The sequence below is a fragment of the Neoarius graeffei genome, chromosome 16 (genome assembly GCF_027579695.1).
Source record: "Neoarius graeffei isolate fNeoGra1 chromosome 16, fNeoGra1.pri, whole genome shotgun sequence".
NCBI lineage: Eukaryota > Metazoa > Chordata > Actinopteri > Siluriformes > Ariidae > Neoarius > Neoarius graeffei.
Genome location: NC_083584.1, coordinates 15,967,813 through 15,986,322, shown reverse-complemented (window position 1 = coordinate 15,986,322; position 18,510 = coordinate 15,967,813). Strand labels below are relative to the sequence as shown.

General features: G+C 43.4%; 1 protein-coding gene across 1 annotated transcript in view; it reads left to right on the top strand.

Annotated features, from left to right (window-relative positions):
• Window positions 1-18,510, top strand: part of nr5a5 (nuclear receptor subfamily 5, group A, member 5) — a 33,784-nt gene that overhangs the window by 13,562 nt on the left and 1,712 nt on the right. Inside the window, exons 5-6 of the mRNA XM_060942572.1 lie at window positions 1,383-1,502; window positions 9,736-9,883. Of these exons, the coding sequence (XP_060798555.1) occupies window positions 1,383-1,502; window positions 9,736-9,883 (268 nt within the window). The remainder of the gene's footprint in view (window positions 1-1,382; window positions 1,503-9,735; window positions 9,884-18,510) is intronic.

Genomic DNA, 18,510 nt, shown 5'->3' with positions numbered 1-18,510 from the left:
TTCGAGCCCCGTGGCCGGCGAGGGCCTTTCTGTGCGGAGTTTGCATGTTCTCCCCGTGTCCGCATGGGTTTCCTCCGGGTGCTCCGGTTTCCCCCACAGTCCAAAGACATGCAGGTTAGGTTAACTGGTGACTCTAAATTGACCGTAGGTGTGAATGTGAGTGTGAATGGTTGTCTGTGTCTATGTGTCAGCCCTGTGATGACCTGGCGACTTGTCCAGGGTGTACCCCGCCTTTCGCCCATAGTCAGCTGGGATAGGCTCCAGCTTGCCTGCGACCCTGTAGAACAGGATAAAGCGGCTACAGATAATGAGATGAGATGAGTTTTTGTGTGAAACAAACAGCTTTAAAATCTTTGACACCTCATTATAACAACTCAAAATATTTTGAATATAGGCTTTTTGTATAATAGCTATCTTCATTACAGTTATAATAATAATATGAGTAAATATTGCATATATTTAGATTGTTAAATATTATTGTGCCATTATTACAACGTAGAGGGTGGCACATTGGTGCAGTGATTAGCACTGTCGATCACAGCAAGAAGGTTCTGGGTTTGAGCCCCAAGGCTGACTGGGGTCTTTCTGTGTGAAGTTCGCATGTTCTCCTCCAGATGGGTTTCTTCCACAGTCCAAATACATGTAGCTTAGTTCAGTTGGCTAATCTAAATTGCCCATAGGTAGGTGTGTGCGTGTGTGTGTATATATATATATATATATATATATATATATATATATATATATATATATATATATATGAGTGTGAATGGTTGTCTGTCTCTCTGTGTTGGACTGGCGAACCATCCAGGGTGGAACCCTGCCTCTCGCCCAATGTCAACTGGGATTAGCTCCAGCTTCCCCGTGACCCACAATGGATAAGCTTAATAGAAAATTAAATGAAAAGAAGATGAATATTACAGTGTATATATATATATAACCTATATATTTATGAGTGGATATTATTATTAGCCACATAAAAGTCACAAAAATGGTCAGAAAGTGTGTTAAGATATTAATTATGAAACCATAGACATAATATAAAAGTTTTTCTTAAGCTTGACATGTTGTGGTTTGTTTGTTTTTTGGCATTTAAAAAAAAATCAGTTATTTTTCTTTCACTTGTTCATTTCTCAAATCTGACCGAGAAGTCATATACACACATTATAATTTATTTATATATATATATATATATATATGTGTGTGTGTGTGTGTGTATTATTAATGATGATCTTTCAAATTTATGACCTACAGTATGCCAGCAGGGATGCAACGTTTGAGCGTGATAATAAAGATAAAAGGTTCAAGAGTCATTTTAATGAAGCATACTCGTGTTTTAGTTTCCTCTCGAGGAATAGTCGGCCATGTTGTGTGATGTTTTGCAGGTGGAGGATCAGATGGCGCTGCTGCAGAGCTGCTGGAGTGAGCTGCTGGTTCTGGATCATTTGTACCGCCAGGTGGCTTACGGGAGAGACGGGAGCATCTACCTGGTCACAGGGCAACAGGTAACGGGGCAACAAACTCACAAATAGAACAGGAATGAAAATACATCAAATTTAATTTGCAACCAAAACATTACAAATTCCTGTTCAGGTTCTTCTGACTCTGATTTCACTTTATTAGTGGTCTCAGACTGTTGGACTTCACTGGATAATGATATTGTAAAAGGTTATGAAGTTCTGCGGCGTGTTGTGATGATCCAGGACTGAGTTAGAGCAAAGCCTGGCTTTTTGCTCTTTGAGATGTTGAAATGTTTTCCCTGAATTTCTTGAATTTTTAACTACTTTAAATTTTTTAACCTGAATTTTTTTAAAACCACATTTTTACTACATGAATTTATGAATCTGAAATTATCATTTTAAGAGAGCTTTTTAACATGAATTTTTATTACCTGATTTTTTTAGACCAAGAATTTCATCACCTCAATTCCAGAAAATTGTGTTCAGAACCAGTATTTAAATATTGTAAGATTCTCATCAAAAACTTTCAATAAAATCACTTTCCTCGCCCCCAAACATTTAACAGTTATTCCACGAAATCGAGTCGTACATGAGCTGACAGCACCAAGTCAGCTATAAGCTATGAATGACCAGATTGAGTGGAATAACTGTTTTATTCTATCCACATTCACTGGATTTTGAGAAACGTCCATCCATTATCTGTAGCCACTTATCCTGTTCTACAGGGTCGTAGGCAAGCTGGAGCCTATCCCAGCTGACTATGGGCGAGAGGTGGGGTACACCCTGGACAAGTCGCCAGGTTATCACAGAGCTGACACACAGAGACAAACAACCGTTCACACTCACGGTCAATTTAGAGTCACCAGTTAACCTAACCTGCATGTCTTTGGACTGTGGGGGAAACCGGAGCACCCGGAGGAAACCCATGCAGACACGGGGAGAACATGCAAACTCCGCACAGAAAGGCCCTCGCCGGCCGCTGGGCTCGAACCCAGGACCTTCTTGCTGTGAGGCGACAGCGCTAACCACTACACCACCGTGCTGCCATGTTTTCATTACAATTTTATGAAATATAGCTTTTTCAAATCATCATAAAAACCACCTCTTTTGCTATATTTTCACAATTTTGTGAAATGATGATCCATCATCATTTCACAAAAAAATGATGATGGATCTACGTGGAATAGGAATTCAAAATAAAACCATGTCTTGTATTACTTTTTATTAAAATCGGATGACAGGAGAATACAAAGATTCACAAGAGAAGAAAAGAAGACACAAGACGGGTCCAGAAGTTTTCATAGAAAGCAGGCGATTCATTTTACAGTCCCCCCAGGATTCCGCGGGCCTTTTTTGTGATTGTTGCGGGCTAAAATGTCTGATGTTGCGGGGTTTTTCCAAAAAATTGCGATGAAAGTTGCGGTGTTTTTTTAGGTTTTTGTTGTGATTACATTGCGGGCCCCTCCTAGAACTGCCACCTTATTGTGGTGGAGGGGTTTGTGTGCTTGAATGATCCTAGGAGCTATGTTGTCGGGGGCATTATGCCCCTGTTAGGGTTTCCCAAGGCAGACAGGTCCTAGGTGACAGGCCAGACCAAGAGCAGTTCACCAAAAAACCCCTATGGAGAAAAAATCCAGGACCGTGACGTCGCCCGGTAGGACGCAGCCGGGGCCCCACCCTGGAGCCAGGCCCGGGGTTGGGGCTCGTATGCGAGCGCTTGGTGGTCGGGCCTTTGCCCATGGGGCCCGGCCGGGCTCAGCCCGAAGAGGCGACGTGGGCCCGACCTCCTGTGGGTTCACCACCCACAGAGGTAGCAGTAGGGGTTTGGTGCAGTGTGGATTGGGTGGCAGTCGAAGGCAGGGGCCTCGACGACCTGACCCCCGGACACAGCGGCTGGCTGTTGGGACATGGAATGTCACTTCGCTGGGGGGGAAGGAGCCTGAGCTTGTGCGGGAGGTTGAGAGGTACCGGCTAGAGATAGTCGGGCTCACCTCCACGCACAGCTTGGGCTCTGGAACCCAGCTCCTCGAGAGGGGCTGGACTTTCCACTTCTCTGGAGTCGCCCATGGTGAGCGGCGGCGGGCTGGTGTGGGCTTCCTTATAGCTCCCCAGCTCAGCCGCCATGTGTTGGAGTTTACCCCAGTGAACGAGAGGGTCGCCTCTCTGCGCCTTCGGATTGGGGAGAGGGCTCTTGCTGTTGTTTGTGCCTACGGGCCAAATAGCAGTATAGAGTATCCGGCCTTCTTGGAGTCCCTGGGAGAGGTACTGAGGGGTGCTCAGACTGGGGACTCCATTGTGCTACTGGGGGACTTCAATGCTCACGTGGGCGATGACAGTGACACCTGGAGGGGCGTGGTTGGGAGGAACGGCCTCCCCGATCTGAACCCGAGTGGTGTTTTGTTATTGGACTTCTGTGCTAGTCACAGTTTGTCCATAACGAACACCATGTTCGAGCATAGGGGTGTCCATAAGTGCACGTGGCACCAGGACACCTTAGGTCGGAGGTCGATGATCGACTTTGTAGTCGTGTCATCTGATCTCCGACCCTATGTCTTGGACACTCGGGTGAAGAGAGGGGCTGAGTTGTCAACTGATCACCACCTGGTGGTGAGTTGGATCCGCTGGCGGAGGAGGAAGCTGGACAGACCTGGCAGGCCCAAACGTATGGTGAGGGTCTGCTGGGAACGTCTGGCCGAGCACTCTGTTGGGGAGGTCTTTAACTCCCACCTCCGGGAGAGCTTTTCCCAGCTTCCGAGGGAGGCGGGGGACATTGAGTCTGAGTGGACCATGTTCTCTACCTCCATTGTGGACGCAGCTGTTCGGAGCTGTGGCCGCAAGGTCTCCGGTGCCTGTCGTGGCGGCAATCCCCGAACCCGGTGGTGGACACCGGAAGTAAGGGATGCCGTCAAGCTGAAGAAGGAGTCCTATCGGGCCATGTTGACCTCCGGGACTCCTGAGGCAGCCGACGGGTATCGGCAGGCCAGGCGTGCTGCAGCTCGGGCAGTTGCGGAGGCAAAAACTCGGAACTGGGAGGAGTTCGGGGAGGCCATGGAGAAGGACTATCGGTCGGCCTCGAAGAAATTCTGGCAAACCGTCCGGCGCCTCAGGAGGGGGAAGCAGTACTCTGCCAACACTGTTTACAGTGCGGGTGGGGAGCTGTTGACCTCGACTGGGGACATTGTCGGGCGGTGGAAGGAATACTTTGAGGATCTCCTCAATCCCACCGTCATGTCTTCCACTGAGGAGACTGAGGCTGATGACTCAGAGGTGGACTCGTCCATTACCCAAGCCGAAGTCACTGAGGTGGTTTGCAAGCTCCTCGGTGGCAAGGCACCGGGGGTGGATGAGATCCGCCCTGAGTATCTCAAGTCTCTGGATGTTGTGGGGCTGTCTTGGTTGACACGCCTCTGCAACATCGCGTGGCGGTCGGGGACAGTGCCTCTGGAGTGGCAGACTGGGGTGGTGGTCCCTCTTTTTAAGAAAGGGGACCGGAGAGTGTGCTCCAATTATAGGGGAATCACACTTCTCAGCCTCCCAGGGAAAGTTTACTCCAGGGTACTGGAGAGGAGAATTCGACCGATAGTCGAACCTCGGATCCAGGAGGAACAATGCGGTTTTCGTCCTGGTCGCGGAACACTGGACCAGCTCTATACCCTTCATAGGGTGCTCGAGGGTTCATGGGAGTTTGCCCAACCAGTCCACATGTGCTTTGTGGATCTGGAGAAGGCATTCGACCGTGTCCCCCGTGGTATTCTGTGGGGGGTGCTTCGGGAGTATGGGGTTCGGGGCTCTTTGCTAAGGGCTGTCCGGTCCCTGTACGAACGGAGCAGGAGTCTGGTTCGCATTGCCGGCAGTAAGTCAGACCTGTTCCCAGTGCATGTTGGACTCCGTCAGGGCTGCCCTTTGTCACCGGTTCTGTTCATAATTTTTATGGACAGAATTTCTAGGCGCAGCCAGGGGCCGGAAGGAATCCTGTTTGGGAACCACAGGATTTCATCTCTGCTTTTTGCGGATGATGTTGTCCTGTTGGCTTCTTCAAACCAGGACCTTCAGCATGCACTGGGGCGGTTTGCAGTCGAGTGTGAAGCGGCTGGGATGAGAATCAGCACCTCCAAGTCCGAGGCCATGGTTCTCGACCGGAAAAGGGTGGCTTGCCCTCTCCAGGTTGGTGGAGAAGTCCTGCCTCAAGTGGAGGAGTTTAAGTATCTCGGGATCTTGTTCACGAGTGAGGGAAGGATGGAGCGTGAGATCGACAGGCGGATCGGTGCAGCCTCCGCAGTGATGCGGTCGCTTTACCGGTCCGTCGTGGTGAAGAAGGAGCTGAGCCAAAAGGCGAAGCTCTCAATTTACCGGTCGATCTACGTTCCGACTCTCACCTATGGTCATGAGCTTTGGGTAATGACAGAAAGAACAAGATCGCGGATACAAGCGGCTGAAATGAGTTTCCTTCGCAGGGTGGCTGGGCGCTCCCTTAGAGATAGGGTGAGAAGCACAGTCACTCGGGAGGAGCTCGGAGTAGAGCCGCTGCTCCTCCACATCGAGAGGAACCAGCTGAGGTGGCTCGGGCATCTTTTTCGGATGCCTCCTGGACGCCTCCCTGGGGAGGTGTTCCAGGCATGTCCCCCCGGGAGGAGGCCCCGGGGAAGACCCAGGACACGCTGGAGGGACTATGTCTCTCGGCTGGCCTGGGAACGCCTCGGTGTTCTTCCCGAGGAGCTGGCCGAGGTGTCTGGGGAAAGGGAAGTTTGGGCTTCCATGCTTAGACTGCTGCCTCCGCGACCCGGTCCTGGATAAGCGGAAGAAGACGAGACGAGACGAGACGAGACATTGCGGGAGGAAGTGAAAGTTGCGAGAAATTGTTGTGATTTTCTCTTTTTGTGATTAAAATTGAGTGATATGTTAAATATTAAGTTATTACTGAAAAACTATTGATTAAAAAAACAGACACTGAGAAATGGTCCTATAAACAACTTTACCAATATAAAAGATTACCAGGACTACAAAAATGCAGAAAAATAGGCTTTACTCATCCAAATGCACCTGTTGGTTCAAAAGTTAAAGTGCAGAGAACCTCACAGCACAACATGAAGTTACCTTAAAATATAATATAAATGCCTCAGCTTTCATGTAAGAAAAAAAACTATTAATACTAGTACTGTGTGCAGGCAGTCGCTCCTGAAGACTAAATTAAACAATAATTATAAACTAATAAAATAAATGGCTCAGGCTTCATAGAAGAAAAAAAAACAATTTGAACAGAATCTCACAGTATGATGCTGAAGCTGCCTAAACAATGGAAAATAAAATACCATTTTGGCAAAAATGTTGGCATCCATTAATTTCTTGTATTAAGTAAAAAAAAATAATGTAAAGTGCACACAGTCCTTCACTGTAAACATAACACACTTTCAGTAACAGAATTTAAGCCTACATAAACACTGACTCGCACATGTTGCTTCTCTTGAACGGAAAGACGAAAGTAAGGCGGAAGGTAGTTTGTCGACATCACCTCAAGACGACGCCAACGATTGGTCAAATTTGCGGGAGAGTTTCGGTGATTAGATATAATTGCAACACCGCCCTGAATTCGCAAATCGCAACATCCTGAAGGGTCTGATTTTTGAAAATTAGGAACTGTCTTTTTAAGGGGAGCTGTTGCCTTTTGGCTTTGAAACGTTTGTTTTTTATTCTTTCCAAGCAGCCTGTCCTGCCCTAACTGCCTCCTCTCAGATGAATGCAGGAAACAATAAATGTTTAAAAACTGCTCGTACTCGTTTGAAGGAGTCTTGTGAATAGCGGTATTTCTGCTATTCACAAATTTATAAACGCGGTCAAAATCTGGGTCAGCCATTGTTGTTGTATTGAAGAAAGAAAGCGTGTAGAGCTGGCAAGACCGATGTGGCATGAAATTTTTAACATGGCGGCCGCCGCTTCGCACATTGACGGATCATCATTTTTTCATTTTTAAGAAGTGTACGCCTGGTCATTAACCCCCTCCCCCCCGCGTATGGTTTGTACTCTCGTGATGATGAAAATTATGGATGACCCCTTAGGGTTTTTTGCCAGTTGGCAAACCAACATAAAAGTGCATTACCGCCACTAACTGGGCTGGAGTGTGGAACAGGAGATATTGGGGGTAAAACTATTCTTTTAGCTATTTCTGTTTCTTTTAAATACTTTATAATTTTTGGAGTTTTATTTTTGAGTAGAGTTTTTATTTCGTCCTCGGTTGGTTCAGCAGCACGTTCCGCCATTTTGTTTCTCTATACACATGGTATATGAGCTGATATCCTAGTCGTACAGTAGCCAATCAGAGCGCATGATTGTTCATATCCAGTGAATGTGGATAGAATAATACAAATTATATTTCAGCTTTTGCTAATTCCACTCCATAAAAATGCTTCTGTTTTTCTTTCTTGTCTCATTTAATAAACATTTTTCATTGAGAATTATATCATCAGTATAACAACTTGAGTGAAAAGTAGAGTGTTAGAAATAGTTGCATGAATCTGAGACATTTTTATGCCCACCTTTTGCTTTAATGACACTCAGACTGACAGGGATTCCAGAGGTTTGTGTACAACCGTGTTTCCAAAAAAGTTTGGATGCTGTGTAAACTGTAAATAAAAAACAGAATGTGAAGATTTGAAAATCATGGAAAACCTATATTTCATTGAAAATAGTACAAAGACAATATATCACATAACTCCGCCTCTCTGGGATGCTCAGTCCAAAGACATGCGGTTAGGTTAATATGGGACGGCCTTGAGCGAGGCACCTAACTCCCAACTGCTGCCCGGGCGCTGTTAGCATGGCTGCCCACTGCTCTGGGTATGTGTGTGTGCTCATTGCTCACGTGTGTGTGTTCACTGCTTCAGATGGGTTAAATGCAGAGAGGAAATTTCACAAGTGTGTGATGAATAAAGTTATGCTTTTATTTTCTTTTTATACCCAATCATGTTACCGACCTGTTGCCAATTAACCTAATGAGTTACTTTTTTTTTTAACCATTGCACAACTTTTTCAGGTCTTTTGTTGCCCTGTCCCAACTTTTTTGAAACATTTTGCTGGCACTAAATTCAAAATGAACATATATTTTTCAAAACGCAATAAAATTTCTCAGTTTCAACATTTCATATATTGTCTTTGTACTATATTCGATGAAATATAGGGTTTCCATAATTTGCAAATTATCACATTCTTATATCATTTTTATTTATATTTGACACAGCATCCCAACTTTTTTGGAAACGGAGTTATAAAATTTGATCCGTGTTAGATTAGATCCATCACTGCGTGTCGTCTAAACACGTGCTTCAGTGAAAAGGATAAAACTCAAGGAAAATTTGACCTTTTGTACAAAAGTTAGCATGCTCAGTATCACAAATTTGCTTACATTTAAATTGTGACCTAAAATTAGTACATAATCTTGAAAATTGAATCTTCAAGATTTTGAACATTTCATTTCTTTGTATTAAAATTTTCTGTTTATTTACAGAAATATAAAACAAAAAAGTAGCCTCAATGAGGCTGGAGCTCATACCGGCCACTGTTGTTGTGTGCAAGTTTGAAATCTGATCAATCCTGTGGGAGGAGTAGTGAATTTGTGAACTTGCATATGACCCCTGTGTAGCTGCATCCATGACAGGTGACGCCACCTGGTGAACAACTCTTGTTGGAATATGTCTTTAGAATCTTCTGGATGAGTTTCAGTGAAAATGTCCCAGAAGTTTACGAACAGTAGTGTTTGGTGTGACAAGTCACCCAAAATTTTCAGATGCCCATAAAATGTTAACTATGACAGGTGGCGCCACCATCTGGACAACTCTTATACATACCCACCTGGGAAACATTCCATAGGAGTTTGATCAAAATCCAATCAATCCTGTAGGAGGAGTAGCAATTTTTGTAAATTGTGGACAGATGACGGATAGACGGACGGACGACGCATGAACGCATAAGCTCATCTGGCCTGTCCAACATCTGGATGAGCTTAAAAATAAATAAATAAATAAATAAATAATTTAAAAAAAGATTTTCAAGGCCATCTCAGAACTTTGGACCTCACTGAATATCCACATATTCAACAACGTACACTAGGATGATAACGAACCTGGTTATTTCTATTGTCCTTTTCTTGAATAAAAAGAACTGGATTTCTTTGTCTCATGGTCTTCATATACATCAACAATAAAACTTTTCCACTGTATTAAAGTAAGACACAAGGTGTTGAAATTCACACACTGACCCACCTGTGTGCGTGTGTTTTCGTCCGCAGATTGCGGTGTCGACTGTGCTCTCGCAGGCGGGGGCAACGCTGAGCAGTCTGGTGTCCAGGGCACAAGATTTGGTGTCCAAGCTCAGGGCTCTTTGTCTGGACAGACAAGAGTTTGTGTGTCTCAAGTATCTTGTGCTCTTCAACCCAGGTGTGTCATTATAAAGTTAAAACCTGCTTCTGAAGATCCTGTGTGTTATTACCTGCACTAACAATTCAAGTTCAAACAAGTGTCAGAGCTAGGGTTGCCACCTGTGTCTGACAAAAATCCTGGACATTTCGACCATCCAATCGACCTTTTTGCTTGTAAGCAACGGCGCCCTTCGCACATCTAACCCAAGACAAAAATCACCCTTCTACGCTGAAATTGTATTGCTCTAATTAGTAAAAATGACGCTTTTGCTAGTTATTTGTTTAGTTAATTGCTTTACATAATATAGCAGGTCTTCATTATTTTGGTTTATTTCCAACAGTTTTTGGTTGTGGACACCTGGGGGCAGTAGTGGGCACAGGTAAAAGGGGAATACATAAGTTCTGTTTGTTTGCTTATGTGGAATAAAAATAAATAATCTAATTTTTCATTGTATCTAAGAATACCTGAATGTAACAATGTAAGGTGTAGTGTCAAACAGCTTACCTGATTGCTTAGAGTGTGGTGTGTGCTTTGCTTGTGCTTGCCTGTGCCTCTGCTGCTCTTGGCTAAACAAATAGGAGGACATGTAACTGATATAACTGGGCACATACAGTATACCGGAGTATGTACTACACTATTTCATTTAATTCACCAAAACCTTACCTAATCTTCCATTTATATTTGGTGTTTTTCTTTGCTGCTGCTATGAGTCCTGGCTGATTTTCAATGAATGTCTTGAACTCACTACAGGACAACTGAAAGTTTAGCCTGACTTGAAGCTCAGCCTTCACCACTGCAACAGAGAGTCTGTTTCTTTTATCAGTCCAAGCATCCTCCATTGCCCCTTTTCCACCAAAACAGTTCCAGGGCTGGTTCGGGACCAGTGCTTAGTTTGGAACCGGGTTTTCTGTTTCCACTGACAAAGAACTGGCTCTGGGGCCAGAAAAAACAGTTCCAGGCTAGCACCAACTCTTTGCTGGGCCAGAGGAAAGAACCGCTTACATCAGCGGGGGGGCGGAGTTGTTAAATACCAACAACAATAACAAGACCGCGGAAGATCGCCATTTTTAAGCGACGAGAAGCAGCAGCTGTACAAACGCGAAGTCAGACATTACTATTATTATTGCTGTTGTTGCTGCTGCTGCTGCTTCTTCCGTGTTGTTTTTGCTTTGATATTCGCGCCAAGGTTTATGCAAACGTAGCGCCGTTACTGACGTATACAGCGACGTAAGTGACGTAGCTCTGCATAGCACGGCGAGTTATGGAAAAGCAAACTGGTTCTCAGTTGGCTCGCAAGTTGAAATACACATTTTGCCCATCATGTACAAAAAACCGGGACATTCAGTGTCCCGGATTTTTTTTTTTTTCCGGGACAGACCATGAAAATCCGGGACAATCAGGAAAATCCGGGACAGGTGGCAACACTAGTCAGAGCTGTGATTATAGAAATTAATCAACGTCTTCTGACGTATCAGATTCAAGAATTCAAGTACAAGTATGGAGGAGGTGGAGCATAAAGTGGTGTTCCATATTGTTTTGCTTCGTTTTTTGACCAGGTTACACATTAAGCCTATGTATTTTGATGCTCAAGGAAAGAAACATCAAGACAGTCGCTGGGTTTCTATTGCACTTTCTCACAAAACGGAAAAGATGTTTTCAAAATGTCAAGAATACACAACTGCAAATGGTCTGTGTTTCTATCGGGGGATGCCATGGCCTAATGGATAGAGAAGCAGCTCTAAAGGTCCAAAAGGTCTCTGGTTCATAGATTGTCAAATATTGTACGTTATGAAATGAATACGGAGAGAAAAATCTAAAATAATTTCACCTCAAGTCTCTGAATGTGATCTAAACATTATCTAATAACTTGTGTACAGTTTGGTTTTAGAACTTTGTCATACCATCTGAGCAGATATTTTTCTTTTTCGCCTTATGATTTTGGATTATAGTTTTGGGAGATAAATTTAATTTATCTCTAAAACTAAAAAGGTTAACCTAAAGGAGGAAGCCATGACTTGAAGGTTAGAGATGTAGCTTTGGGACCCGAAGGTTGTCGGTTTGATTCCCTGGACCAGCAGGAATGGCTGAAGTGCCCTTGAGTAAGGCACCTAACCCCCAACTGCTCCCCAGGTTACTCTGGGTGTGGTACATCTCATCTCATTATCTCTAGCCGCTTTATCCTGTTCTACAGGGTCGCAGGCAAGCTGGAGCCTATCCCAGCTGACTACGGGTGAAAGGCGGGGTACACCCTGGACAAGTCGCCAGGTCATCACAGGGCCGACACATAGACACAGACAACCATTCACACTCATATTCACACCTACAGTCAATTTAGAGTCACCAGTTAACCTAACCTGCATGTCTTTGGACTGTGGGGGAAACCGGAGCACCCGGAGGAAACCCACGCGGACACGGGGAGAACATGCAAATTCCGCACAGAAAGGCCCTCGTCGGCCACAGGGCTCGAACCCGGACCTTCTTGCTGTGAGGCAACAGCGCTAACCACTACACCACCGTGCTGCCATGTTTTCATTACAATTTTATGAAATATAGCTTTTTCAAATCGTCATAAAAACCACCTCTTTTGCTATCTCATCTCATCTCATTATCTCTAGCCGCTTTATCCTGTTCTACAGGGTCGCAGGCAAGCTGGAGCCTATCCCAGCTGACTACGGGCGAAAGGCGGGGTACACCCTGGACAAGTCGCCAGGTCATCACAGGGCTGACACATAGACACAGACAACCATTCACACTCTCATTCACACCTACGGTCAATTTAGAGTCACCAGTTAACCTAACCTGCATGTCTTTGGACTGTGGGGGAAACCGGAGCACCCGGAGGAAACCCACGCGGACACGGGGAGAACATGCAAACTCCACACAGAAAGGCCCTCGCCGGCCCCGGGGCTCGAACCCAGGACCTTCTTGCTGTGAGGCGACAGCGCTAACCACTACACCACCGTGCCGCCCCTCTTTTGCTATATTTTCACAATTTTTTCCAAATTTTCATGTTTCCATTACTCGATTTTCAGTCCAAAATTTCAAAATGCACATTAAAGCTAGATGGCCTTTCGATTTAATAAAATCGATTAAATTTAGTTCCCTCTGAAATTTGGTCATTGTGATATATGTTTATTTCTGTAATATCTCACAAGATATCAGGTCATTCTGTGGCTGGGAAGTTATTTAATTTGAGGGGATTCTCGAGCAATAATGTGCATGAAATCACTTGCTTCGCACAGTCAAGCAGACAGAGGAAGTCTGTGTGCGCATGCTCAGGTTTGCCTTTGACCGTGCACTGACAGTTCCATCATTCTGTCGCTAAATGAACAGCTGATCACACCGAGGTAAACAACAGACTGTAACGTTAGTGTAAGCTAGGCCTAGATCTAAGCGTAGCTGTAAGTCTACTGATCAGGGGTGGGTTTCCCCAAAACCCCTGAACGCTAAGAGCAGCTTAACCAGGAGAGAGAGTGTTCATTGTGATGCTTGTGCTACCATTTAACGATGATCTTTATGCTATGATGCTTTTGGGAAATTCCAGACAGGTTGGTTCACTCCTTTATTAAGCATGTCATTTTACCAACATAATGGAACATTTAAATCTAGGGATTTATTATTATTTTGCACTCTGGCAGCCACTTTGAGTTTTATTTTTAGGCTTACTTTGCAATTACGTGCGCATTTATCAATGGTGACACTTTCCACTTACCTGTTTAACAAATAGCTGGCAAACCTTGTGCGTTTCATGGCCCGATTACATTTTCATATCATCCCAACATGCTCTCTGACCGGGGATACTTATTAGTTTGGGCCTGTGTTTCCTTTCCTTCCCAACATAACGTCTTTTCTTCTTGCTTTCCGTTACTGTACTCGGTTTTCCACGGTTCTTTTGAGCACTCACGTCCTCCATTTTGCTCTTCTACTTCAATTTTTTATCCCACAGTGCCTTGCGCAAAATGCAAAAAGCCCACGTGTTGTTTTTTTTAATGGGTCATGTTGAAGCAGACAGGAATGGTGGAGAATTTAGAAGCACATGCCCCTAAATTCATTAATTGTTATTAAAAACAAACAAAAAAAGGTAATAAAATTGGAGGTACAACCCCGATTCTAAAAAAGTTGGGACAAAGTACAAATTGTAAATAAAAACGGAATGCAATGATGTGGAAGTTTCAAAATTCCATATTTTATTCAGAATAGAACATAATGACATATCAAATGTTTAAACTGATAAAATGCATCATTTAAAGAGAAAAATTAGGTGATTTTAAATTTCATGACAACACATCTCAAAAAAGTTGGGACAAGGCCATGTTTACCACTGTGAGACATCCCCTTTTCTCTTTACAACAGTCTGTAAACGTCTGGGGACTGAGGAGACAAGTTGCTCAAGTTTAGGGATAGGAATGTTAACCCATTCTTGTCTAATGTAGGATTCTAGTTGCTCAACTGTCTTAGGTCTTTTTTGTCGTATCTTCCGTTTTATGATGCGCCAAATGTTTTCTATGGGTAAAAGATCTGGACTGCAGGCTGGCCAGTTCAGTACCCGGACCCTTCTTCTACGCAGCCATGATGCTGTAATTGATGCAGTATGTGGTTTGGCATTGTCATGTTGGAAAATGCAAGGTCTTCCCTGAAAGAGACGTCATCTGGATGGGAGCATATGTTGCTCTAGAACCTGGATATACCTTTCAGCATTGATGGTGTCTTTTCAGATGTGTAAGCTGCCCATGCCACATGCACTAATGCAACCCCATACCATCAGAGATGCAGGCTTCTGAACTGAGTGCTGATAACAACTTGGGTCATCCTTCTCCTCTTTAGTCCGAATGACACGGCGTCCCTGATTTCCATAAAGAACTTCAAATTTTGATTCGTCTGACCACAGAACAGTTTTCCACTTTGCCACAGTCCATTTTAAATGAGCCTTGGCCCAGAGAAGACGTCTGCGCTTCTGGATCATGTTTAGATATCTTTGAACTATAGAGTTTTAGCTGGCAACGGCGGATGGCACGGTGAATTGTGTTCACAGATAATGTTCTCTGGAAATATTCCTGAGCCCATTTTGTGATTTCCAATACAGAAGCATGCCTGTATGTGATGCAGTGCCATCTAAGGGCCCGAAGATCACGGGCACCCAGTATGGTTTTCCGGCCTTGACCCTTACACACAGAGATTCTTCCAGATTCTCTGAATCTTTTGATGATATTATGCACTGTAGATGATATGTTCAAACTCTTTGCAATTTTACACTGTCGAACTCCTTTCTGGTATTGCTCCACTATTTGTCGGCGCAGAATTAGGGGGATTGGTGATCCTCTTCCCATCTTTACTTCTGAGAGCCGCTGCCACTCCAAGATGCTCTTTTTATACCCAGTCATGTTAATGACCTATTGCCAATTGACCTAATGAGTTGCAATTTGGTCCTCCAGCAGTTCCTTTTTTGTACCTTTAACTTTTCCAGCCTCTTATTGCCCCTGTCCCAACTTTTTTGAGATGTGTTGCTGTCATGAAATTTCAAATGAGCCAATATTTGGCATGAAATTTCAAAATGTCTCACTTTCGACATTTGATATGTTGTCTATGTTCTATTGTGAATACAATATCAGTTTTTGAGATTTGTAAATTATTGCATTCCGTTTTTACTTACAATTTGTACTTTGTCCCAACTTTTTTGGAATCGGAGTTGTATATGATTCAGATTCAGTATGTTTCGGTCCACTAAACAAAAATAACTGGGTGTGAGGGAAAACTCTTTTTATGACCTACACCTGAAAAACCTGAAAGGCAGTCTAGCTTTAAGCAGGCTGATGGAAACACTGCTACGGGCTGGTTACATAAATTATTTACCTTGTTGGGCCGTGCTGTGATGCAAAACACAGTTTAGCTGTTTGTTAGCCAAGTTGTTATATATGTAAATCTGTGAAAGCTCGTGTTTAACCAAATCATCAACATTTATAATGGCAACTAAACACACTAACCCTGTGTCCGAAATTGCTCCCTACTCATTATATAGGGCACTACAGTGGTATGCAAAAGTTTGGGCACCCCTGGTTAAAATTGCTGTTATTGTGAACAGTTAAGCAAGTTGAAGATGAAATTATCTCCAAAAGGCATAGAGTTAAAGATGACCCATTCCCTTTATATTTTAAGCAAAAACAATGTTTTTTTTTTTTCATCTTTTACATTTTCAAAATGACAAAAAAGGAAAAGGGCCCGACACAAAAGTTTGGGCACCCCCTTTGGCAAGTATTACAGCTTGTAAACACTTTTTGTAGCCAGCTAATAATCTTTCAGCTCTTACCTGGGGGATTTTCACACATTTGTCCTTCCACATTTGGCTTCCAGTTCTACAAGTTTCCTGGGCTGTCTTGCATGCACTGCTCTTTTGAGATCTATCAACAGATTTTCAATGATGTTTAGGTCAGGGGACTGTGAGGGCCAGGGCAAAACCTTCAGCTTGTGCCTCTTGAGGGATTCCATTGTAGATTTTGAGGTGTGTTTTGGATCATCGTCTTATGTCACAACATTGTCAGATGGTGTGATGTTTGCTTCCAGAATTTGCTGGTATTTATTCAAATCCATGCTTCCCTCGACCAATGAAATGTGCCCTGTGCCACTGGCTGCAACACAACCCCAAAGCATGATGGATCCACACCCATGCTTCAGAGTTGGAGAAGTGTTCTTTTCCTGGAATTTGGCACCCTTTTTTTTCCCCCAAACATACCTTTGCACATTGTGGCCAAAAAGTTCTATTTTGATTTCATCAGTCCATAGGACTTGTTTCCAAAATGTATCAGGCTTATTTAGATGTTCATTTGCAAACTTCAGATGCTGAATTTTGTGGCTAGGACACAGGAACGGTTTTCTTCTGATGACTCTCCCATGAAGGTCATATTTGTTCAGGTGTCGCTGCATAGTAGGACAGTGCACCACCACTCCAGGGTCTGCTAAATCTTTCTGAAGGTCTTTTGCAGTCAAACAGGGGTTTTTATTTGCCTTTCCAGCAATCCAATGAGCAGTTCTTTCAGAAAGTTTTCTTCATCTTCCAGACCTCACCTTGATCTCCACTGTTTCTGTTAACTGCCATTTCTTAACAACATTACGGTCTGAGGAAACAGCTACCTGAAAACGCTTTGCTATGTTCTTGTAGCCTTCTCCTGTTTTGTGAGCATCAATTATTTTATTTTTCAGAATGCGAGGGAGTTGCTTAGAGGAGCCCATGGCTGTTGATTTTAGGGACAAGTTTGAGGAGTCAGAATTTATACAGCTTTGAAATCTGCATCATCTGACCTTTCCTAATGAAGAATTTGAACAAGCCACAGCTCAATAAGCTAATTAAGGTCTGGAACCTTGGTAAAAGTTACCCGAGAACTTAAATGTATTGGGGTGCCCAAACTTTCGCATGGTGTTCCTTTTCTTTTTTTTACTCTCCAATTGTACAAAAAATAATACACAAATCTTGCAGAAAACACTAAAAAGAAATGTGTCGTCTTTACCTTTATGCCTTTTGGTGATCAGTTCATCTTCTGCTCACTTAACTATTCACAGTAACAGACATTCTCAGTAAGGGTGCCCAAACCTTTGCATGCCACTGTATATAGTAAGGACACCATTGTGTAGTGCTGTCTGAAACCTTAGTGAGGATTAATTACACCCTATATAGTGCACTAAAAGTATCCCACAATGCATCACACAAAGTAGTGTACAACCAGTGGTCACTAACTAAAGCAGTATATCCCATCATGCATTGCGGTCGCACTGAAAGAAATTAAAAGTCTCCAATTTGATTTAATAAAAGGCAGCGGCAAAGAAGAAAATATTCAGCCTTGATTTAAAAAAAAAACTGAAAAGATGCAGGTACTTTGTATTGATTAATGTGGGAAATACGCTCAGTATAATATGGATTTATCACAAAAACACATGCATGTATTTATTCTGAAAACCCACCAGCCGACTGATCTGGCACATTTTAATTGTGTGACAGTAATGATGTAAATATCAGCACGACGGAGTAGAGTCCAAAAGCGTTTTTTTTTTTCCATTTTACCAATGAGTTCACTATACATTTAGGTCCATATATATTTGGACACTGACACAAATTTTCTTTTTTTTTTTTTACCTGTTTACTGAAACATATTCAAGTTATAGTTATATAATGGACATGGACATAAAGTCCAGACTTTCAGCTTTCATTTGAGGGTATCCACATTAAAACTGGATGAAGGGTTTAGGAGTTTCAGCTCCTTAACATGTGCCACCCTGTTTTTAAAGGGACCAAAAGTAATTGGACAATTGACTCAAAGGCTATTTCATGGACAGGTGTGGGCAATTCCTTTGTTATGTCATTCTCAATTAAGCAGATAAAAGCCCTGGAGTTGACCTGAAGTGTGGTGCTTGCATTTGGAAGATTTTGCTGTGAAGAAAACATGCGGTCAAAGGAGCTCTCCATGCAGGTGAAACAAGCCATCCTTAAGCTGCAAAAACAGGAAAAAAAACCATCCAAGAAATTGCTACAATATTAGGAGTGGCAAAATCTACAGTTTGGTACATCCTGAGAAAGAAAGAAAGCACTGGTGAACTCATCAATGCAAAAAGACCTGGATGCCCACAGAAGACAACAGTGATGGATGATCGCAGAATAA